The 8,444-nt window shown below is 55.2% G+C and overlaps 1 protein-coding gene and 1 long non-coding RNA gene across 2 annotated transcripts; one reads left to right on the forward strand and one right to left on the reverse strand.

Moving 5' to 3' along the window:
* Positions 1-3,182: 3,182 nt before the first annotated feature.
* Positions 3,183-4,626, forward strand: LOC100502167 (uncharacterized). The gene is made up of 3 exons (NM_001196645.2): positions 3,183-3,599; positions 3,720-3,848; positions 3,948-4,626. Exons 1-3 carry the CDS (start codon positions 3,427-3,429, stop codon positions 4,477-4,479), a joined length of 834 nt encoding a protein of 277 aa, NP_001183574.1. The 5' UTR covers positions 3,183-3,426; the 3' UTR covers positions 4,480-4,626.
* Positions 4,627-5,517: 891 nt separating this feature from the next.
* On the reverse strand, positions 5,518-6,157 carry LOC103636649 (uncharacterized). Its single transcript, XR_558106.3, has 3 exons — positions 6,134-6,157; positions 5,947-6,017; positions 5,518-5,850 (listed from the first exon to the last, which is right to left on the reverse strand). It is a non-coding gene; the product is annotated as an uncharacterized lncRNA (long non-coding RNA).
* Between the last annotated feature and the right edge of the window lie 2,287 nt (positions 6,158-8,444).

Here is an 8,444-nt window from a genome sequence, read left to right on the forward strand (position 1 = left end):
GAGACTGGAAGTTGGCGGTGAAACGTCGACTGAAGTCTCCCCAGTCGTCGATGCAGTGTCGGGGTAGATGTCGTAGCCACTGCAGCGCGTCTTGCCCAAGGACGATGGGCAGATACACGGTCATGACGTCTTCGGATGCTCCGGCAGCCCGAGCAGCGGTGGTGTAGACGGCTAACCAACCCCCTGGATCCTGCTTAGGTTCATATTTGTCGACATTGGATACCTTGAAGTTGGGAGGCCATTGGATGGCCCTAAGGCGCGGAGTAAGGGCGGATACTCCGCACGTGTCCTCCTGTCGTCGGGGATGACGTCTGTCCCGGGGAGGGGAGTGGCGGTGGTGATTCCTCGACCGTCCCCGGGTGGTACCGCCAGTTGAAGCTGTTGCCGACTCAGTTCGGGTGGCCTGGCTTTGAGTCGGGAAGCCATGATCTCGGTCATACTCCTCCCGACGGCGAATTTCGTTCTCATGCCGCCGTTCGCGCGAAGCATTGATAGAGCTTCGCGCGTCTCGACGACTATTGATGGCGTGTCGCAAATCGTTCGGTGGGTGAGCGAGCGGTAGAAGATGGTTGGCCGCCTGAGTGAACAGGCGTCGGTATCCCTCGGCATCGGGAGTCCGAGGAAGTCCGTCAGCTATCCGAGCTAGAACGCCTCCGACTTCGCTCGACGTGTTCATAGCTCGGGCGAAGTCGGGGTTCAGGTTGCGCCCGAAGAGCGGATTCTCGCGTCGTTGCCTTGCATTTTGCTCGGCTTGCTCCTGAGTCCGCCGGCGATCACGTCGTCGGGAGTTCCTTCGTTCCCTGAAGACGCGTTCTTCCGGGGTTTCTCCTATCTCTGAGACCTCGTCTCGCGAGACAGGCTGCTCCGGATCCCGTTCTCCGGCTGCGTGATGTCGTCGAACGTTCCTTCGTCGGTTCCTTCGTCGGCGGGATTCTCGCTGAGGTGGTTCTTCTCCAGGCACGGTCGGTTCATCGTCAGAGACGGCGGGCGACTCTGCTCTCCCGATGAAGAGGACGTCGGGGTAGAACGGTACTGCTGTCGCGGCGACTTTCTTTCCGTTCTCCTTTGAGGCCAGAGGAACGGAAAGAACGCCTTGCTTTTCCCTGGTCTCCTTCTTCCTCGCGATCCGTGTCCATTCCTTCGTCGGGGAAGTAGACAGCGGAGTCTTCCGGGTCAGCGAGCTTCCAGCTCCAGCCTTCCCGGAGATAATCTTTTTCCGAAGAGCCGGAGGTAGCGTCTTTCCAGCATTTTCGGAGTTTGTTGGAGGAGACTTCTTTTCCGGCAGATCCGCGAGGCGGTGTAGAATTCCCTCTTCATCCGCTACAGATGAGATTGTCCCGAAGCAGAATACAGATCCGGGACGCACGGTGATCTTGCTGTGGAAGGTGACGGCCATTGAGCTAGCTTGGATCGCCGACACACCCCCTACCTGGCGCGCCAGCTGTCGGTGTTTTGGGTCCGACCGCACACCCGGGGTTGCCCCTCAAGGTATTTTTAGGAGTAGGACGGTGTCGACGACTGTAGCAAAATGGTTCGTGCCGATCGCACGAGGGACAATGGACAAGATTTACAGGTTCGGGCCGCTTAGAAGTGTGTAACACCCTACGTCCTGGTGAGTATATGAGCGTGGTTACAAGAGGGCTCTCTAGATAGAAGGCGCAAAGAGTTTTCGTGGGTGGCTAAATAACACAGGGTCGATCGATCTGAAGGGGTGCCCCCTAGGCCTTATATATTCGACCGTGGGGCAGTACATGTAGGTATGATAACAACAAGTAGCTAAAAGATAGTGAACCTCTTGAATTTATCCCTACGTAACCTTCGCCGACTTATCCTCGCATGGCTCTGTTGCATGGGGGCTTCAGCGCGGGAAAGTCGGGTCTCTGTTGCGATCCATTCGTCCGACGTTGTGGGCCGTCCGGGTTTGCACCAGTCCAGTCTCACGTCTTCTCTTCTTTGTTGGTTGCCTTTCCCTAGGCCCACGAAAGAATGACCTTACGAATTTATTGGGCCCTTGGGCCTTTCGTGAGGCCTTTTACTTCTTTAGTGGACCCAGGGGATATCTATCCCCCACAACGTGGACCCTTCGACGTTCGTCATGGGCCCCGCTGCTCAAGTGGAAGGGGCATTGGTCCATGGGTGGGCCTTGGCGTGAAGCACCTCCGTGGGTGCTAGCAAGAACCACCGACCCTCTCTAGTCCATCAACGACGGTGCGTGTGCGACCGATAGAATCTTGGCCGACGTGGTGATGGTCTTGATGAAATCGTGCGCGGAGAAGAAGGAGATGACGATGAGCCAGATGACATCGTTAGTGAAGGTCCCGAAAGCCACCCATGGACCATCTTGGCGGGCGGGCGAGTGGATCTCACGCTCGATATATGACTAGCGGGTGGGGTGGAGGGAGGGAGGGAGCGGGACGTTAGAGATGTTGCGTTCCTCCCTTAAGTGGGCATCGTGCGGCGGAGGACGACAGTTATCACGGTGCGTCACGCGGGGGTGGTGTGGCATCGAGGATGGGGTGCGGGGTGGTAGCACCGAGGACGGGAGACGAGGGGCAGGGGCGCGACCTCGCCATATCGACGTCTCGCTTGGAACCTAAGAGTTGGAACCTAAAATTTTAGGAAAAAGACCAAAATAAGAAATGTCATATTTTCGACATCAAAGCACATGTATTACATACATCTCCACTATATAAAAAGCAACATTGTCCACAAATTTCACTGTCATCGTGCTTAGGGCGTATTTAAATGGTAAAAAGGATAAAATTATTTACGGAGCAAGGGCATGAGCATAGAAGAGTGTGTATGATTGGCTGGCCGGAGTGGTTAGGGCGGGGGTCGACATCGCAGTCTCCACTAGATCGATTAATCACGGCACCGCGCGCGGCCCGGTCCGTCCCGAGCACGTCGCTCTCCCCTCCTGCTCTCCTCTTCCGAGACGCAACGCAGCGACAGAGAGAGATCCAATCCACAAGGAAACAGAGGAAGCACACGAGCAAGGCGCCAAACCAAGAAAATATCGCTTCGGGTACGCGGACGCACTCACGCGCCTGCAGCCGGCCGCTGCTGGATATCGCTCGCCCTGCTCACCCCGGCGCTCCCCGATGACACCAGCATCGTTTGCAATTCGCATAAAAAAAGGCGCCCACTAGCGCGCGCGCGCCCGCCCGCATATACAGACACGCCGCGCATGGCGATGGCGAGAGAGAGAGAGAGAGAGAGTAGGGGAGGGATCATTGAAAGCCGCAGCGCCCATGTCCCAGGCCCGTCTGTTCGCCACCATTTGTCCATTCCCCCTCCATCATTCCTCCCCGCTTTCTCCACCATCAGGGCGAAAATTTTATGCGAGCTTTGGAAAGCGCGAGCTAGTTTATCCGGCCGGGCGTGGTCACCGAGGCAGTAGCGGCGAGAGAGGGGAGGATCTGATCGATGTCGTCGGGCGAGGACGGGTACTGCAGCTCGGATTCGCCGCGGGCGGAATCCCCCGACCAGCCGCAGGCAGCTGCGGCGGCGGACGCGGACGCGGACGCGGAGTCGCCTCGCGCCGGAGCCGGGCCGAACAAGCGCGACCTCCACGCCTCGTCGCCGGCAGCTAAGCGCAGGTACGGGCGGGGTTCATCTGCTGCGGCGGTGGCTGGCAAGGGAGTCTAGACAAACTAGACATGAGCTGCAAAGATAGATGGGTGATTAATTTGGGTCGTCCTTTTTCTGTTTGCGAGCAGCCGGAGATCGGTGGAGAAGCGGGTTGTGTCGGTGCCGCTGGCCGAGTGCGGGGAGGGGCCGCCGCCGTCTGACTCGTGGGCGTGGCGCAAGTATGGGCAGAAGCCCATCAAGGGCTCCCCCTACCCACGGTCTGAACCTAATCCTAATCAGCACCTGCTTCTGCTAGTGCGTAATTACTAGCAAGCAGCCTGGTGGTAACCTTGCGCTCCTGTTTGTGTGCTGTGCAGTGGGTACTACCGCTGCAGCAGCTCCAAGGGGTGCCCCGCGAGGAAGCAGGTGGAGCGCAGCCGCGCCGACCCTGCCGTGCTGCTCGTCACCTACACCTTCGACCACAACCACGAGGCGCCGCGGCCCAAGAGCAGCTGCTGCCACCAGCAAGGCAGGCCGCCGGCGCCGAAGCCTGATGAGCCCGTGGCCGAGCAGGAGGATGAGCTGGGTCCGGAGCATGAGCCGGAAGACGAGCAGGAGCCGGAGCAGAAGGTCGTCCCAGGTCTGGCCGGGCCGGAAACGGCGCCGGCAACCGCAACGTTGGCGCCGGTGGCAGAGGAGGACGAAAGCTTCGACTTGGGGTGGTTCGACCAGTACCCGACGTGGCACCGTTCGGCGCTGTACGCGCCGCTGCTGCCGCCGGAGGAGTGGGAGCGGGAGCTGCAGGGGGAAGACGCCCTGTTCGCGGGCCTCGGCGAGCTGCCCGAGTGCGCCGTCGTGTTCGGCCGCCGCCGCGAGCTCAGCCTGGCCGCTACCGCGCCGTGCTCCTGATGGTCCTTAAAGTCTTTTTTACACTAGTAGCTCTGATCGCTGCACGGGGCATCTGTTCAAGGCCGTCTGCTGCCTAAGCTTTCTGTCCCCGTGTCCGTGTTGATTGGGTACGCGCGTTCGCCGTCCAAGGTTCGTTTGTCCCGTTTGCGATGTGGTTCCAGCCAGAAAGCAGCGAAAGGTTTGGCATTTGTGATCAGATCATGGATGGAGACATGGCTCGCGCCGCCACGAGCTGAGCTACGGCGTGGTGAGCTCCGCGCGCCAAGCAGACAGGCTTCGTCCGATGCGGAAGGGGAATCTGCCCACCTGACGGCAAGTCGTGGGGGCAACGCACCGGCTTGTCCGTGTGGTGTGCCGCCGCGGTGGTTGGGAACACGCACGCGATCGAGGGAGGCCACGTGCGCCGCGGGTGCTACGGATCCAACCCCATCCCCACCTGCGGGCCGCGTGCTGTCCTGCCCGATCGCAGCCGGCTAGTGGTTTTGTAACGAACTGCCAGTCAGTCATCAGGGTGGAGGCAGAGGCATGGAGCAGAGCCGCGACACGCGACGGCCATGCTGGGAGTGGGAGGACCGGGAAACTAGCTGGCCACGCGTCGCAAGGGTACGCTGGCCGCTTTCTTTGGGTGATTGGATATGAGCGATGGCGGGACGTACCAGCTGAGCTGACAAGCTCGGCCCTTTATTATTACTAGAAAAAGACAGCGCCCTATCGGGCACTGTATGAGGTATATATACATAAGTATCAGGCAAGAAGAAAATACGAACAATAGGACCTAAAAAAACAGCAGGAAAAAATACGAACAATGGAACCCAAAAAAAAACAGCAGTGCAGCTAGGCAGCTAGCGCACAATACACATGAACTGGCGATTTGGCAGGAGTTATTCGAGATGTTGTGGCCCTTACAGGTACTTGAACAACAGGCCGCCGTGGGTGGCGAAGAAGGGGGCAAACACAACAGGCCGCCGAGATGGATAAAGTCCCATGAAGTGCGGACAGACCTCTATTTCCTAGCGTCTTTTAACAAGAAGTAATAACATAAAGATCCATTTGCCTGAAACAGTGAAGGCTGGATGGCACAAAACACCGAGCTTTATCGGCTTTCTCGTTCTGAGGTATGTACAGACACTATACTACAGGTACATGCAAGCCCTATGTTGTTGGCACTCTAATTCACATATCCTACAATTTTACGCACACTCCAGCTGAGCTTTATAGCTCAGTTTCCTGAAGCTGGAGTCATGGTCTGGTCCATTTTGCCAGTAGTGGTCCTTGCGCTGCTTCCTCATCAGCGTTGTCTGAAACGGCAGCTTTTGTGCCCTTGTCCTTCATTCCTGGGTTAAGCATCCAAGCGAGGCAGAACGAGATTGCCTGTAAAAAATATTTAGAATTTGAGAAAAAAAAACAATAAGTACTGATTCTAGTCGCAATTAATTGTACCATGACCGTGAGAGGAAGAGGACTGACCAAGAAGAAACTCGCCACAATAAAGCTGAAACCTTTGCAGTCGAAGGGCGCTTCCTCTGAAATGAAGTAAGCTGGAACAGAGGATGAAATGACGAGAGATAACAAACTTCCGATAGAAAACATTGTGCATGTTGCACAGAAATATATGAAAAGTTTTGAATTCGATACCAGAAAGTCAAGTGCTTACAGGTCAGTGGACTCATTGAAAGGGAAATGTGCCCTTGGGCCATTTCTAAGTATTTTGGTGGTTTAGTGTCCAACACAAGTGCCTAAAATGTAAAAAGGTGGACAAAGTACAAATCAAGGATAAAGGTATGTTTCTCTGACTTAGTACATTGTTTTGGAGACTAATGTATTGTGTCTAAGTGCTGGAAACAGGAAAAGACCAACTAGAAATGCCTTGGCTCGAGCAGCCAAGACTTTGCTGAGTCTGGGAGCACCGGACTGTCCGGTGGTGCACCGGACAGTGTCCGGTGCGCCAGGCTGGCTCGAGCGAAGTGGCTGCTCTCGGGAATTCACCGGCGACGTACGACTATAATTCACCGGACTGTCCGGTGTGCACCGGACTGTCCGGTGAGCCAACGGTCGGCCGGGCAAACGGTCGGCCGCGAAATCCGCGCGCGACACGTGGTCGAGCCAACGGTCGGAAGGGGGCACCGGACTGTCCGGTGTGCACCGGACATGTCCGGTGTGCCAACGGCTCTCTGGCTGCCAACGGTCGACTTCGTCGTAGAAGGAAAGAAATCGGGCACCGGACACTGTCCGGTGTGCACCGGACTGTCCGGTGCGCCAGACGACAGAAGGCAAGAATGGCCTTCCAGATTTGCTCTCAACGGCTCCTAGCTGCCTTGGGGCTATAAAAGGGTCCCCTAGGCGCATGGAGGAGGATACCAAGCAACCTTAGAGCATTCTTGATCATCCACACTCAGTCTTTGCGCATTCGTTTGTCATTCTCAGTGATTCGAGCTCCGTTCTAGTGAGAACTTTGAGATAGTCTTTTGAGCTCGATTCTTGGCCGTGTGTGTGCACATTTTGCTGTGGATTTGTGTGTGTTGCTTCCCTCCCTTACTCCGTGTTTCTTTGTGAACTTCAAGTGTAAGGGCGAGAGACTCCAAGTTGTGGAGATTCCTCGCGACCGGGATTGAGAAAAAGCAAGCAAAACACCGTGGTATTCAAGTGGGTCTTTGGACCGCTTGAGAAGGGTTGATTGCAACCCTCGTCCGTTGGGACGCCACAACGTGGAGTAGGCAAGCGTTGGTCTTGGCCGAACCACGGGATAACCACCGTGCCATCTCTGTGATTGACTTATTGTGGTTATTATGTTTTGACTCCTCTCTAGCCACTTGGCAATTATTGTGCTAACGATTAACCAAGTTTTGTGGCTTAAGTTTTCAAGTTTCACAGGATCACCTATTCACCCCCCCTCTAGGTGCTCTCAATTGGTATCGGAGCCGTTCTCTTCACAAAGGGATTAACCGCCCGAAGAGATGGATCCTAAGGGGAAGGGTATCGTGATCAACGATAAAGAGAAGGAGTCTTTCGTCAACGAGCCAAAGGATGACAAGCCTACCGACTCGGGCTCGGGTCATAGACGAAAAGATGGGAAGAAGAAGAAGACAAGGCGCATTAAGGAGATCGTCTACTACGACGACAGTGATGAGTCCACTTCTTCCCACAAGGACAACGATGACAACGACTACGACAAACGAAAGACGGTTAACTCGAACTTTTCTTTCGATTATTCGCGTATTCCTCAAAGTGCAAATGCTCATTTATTATCTATTCCACTTGGTAAACCTCCTCATTTTGATGGAGAGGACTACGGATTTTGGAGTCACAAAATGCGTAGTCACTTGTTCTCTCTCCATCCTAGTATATGGGAGATTGTAGAGAGTGGAATGCACTTTGATAGTTCAGATAGTCCCATGTTCATTAATGAGCAAATTCATAAGAATGCACAAGCTACTACTGTTCTTCTAGCTTCATTGTGCAGGGATGAATACCACAAAGTGAGCGGCTTGGATAACGCCAAGCAGATCTGGGACACCCTCAAGATTTCTCATGAGGGGAACGACGTCACCTTGCTCACCAAGATGGAGTTGGTGGAGGGCGAGCTTGGACGGTTCGCGATGATAAGGGGCGAGGAGCCGACACAAACATACAACCGGCTCAAGACCCTTATCAACAAAATAAGGAGCTACGGAAGCACGCGATGGACGGACCACGACGTCGTCCGGCTGATGCTAAGGTCCTTTACCGTTCTTGATCCTCATTTGGTAAATAATATTCGTGAGAATCCCAGGTACACCAAAATGTCGCCCGAAGAAGTCCTTGGAAAATTCGTTAGCGGGCGGATGATGATCAAGGAGGCGAGGTACGTGGACGACGCCTTGAATGGTCCGATCAACGAACCGCAACCCCTTGCTCTTAAGGCAACAAGAAGCAAGGAGGCGCTACCTAGTAAGGTGGCACAAATTGAGGCAGCCAGACTTAATGAT

The sequence above is a fragment of the Zea mays genome, chromosome 8 (assembly GCF_902167145.1).
Source record: "Zea mays cultivar B73 chromosome 8, Zm-B73-REFERENCE-NAM-5.0, whole genome shotgun sequence".
NCBI lineage: Eukaryota > Viridiplantae > Streptophyta > Magnoliopsida > Poales > Poaceae > Zea > Zea mays.

Excerpts from the sequence above, each read along its gene's own strand:
- LOC100502167 (NM_001196645.2), top strand. The coding sequence starts at position 3,427 with ATGTCGTCGGGCGAGGACGGGTACTGCAGCTCGGATTCGCCGCGGGCG. Across the intron at positions 3,600-3,719 it reads TCGCCGGCAGCTAAGCGCAG|CCGGAGATCGGTGGAGAAGC; the intron begins GTACGGGCGGGG and ends GTTTGCGAGCAG. Across the intron at positions 3,849-3,947 it reads AAGGGCTCCCCCTACCCACG|TGGGTACTACCGCTGCAGCA; the intron begins GTCTGAACCTAA and ends TGTGCTGTGCAG.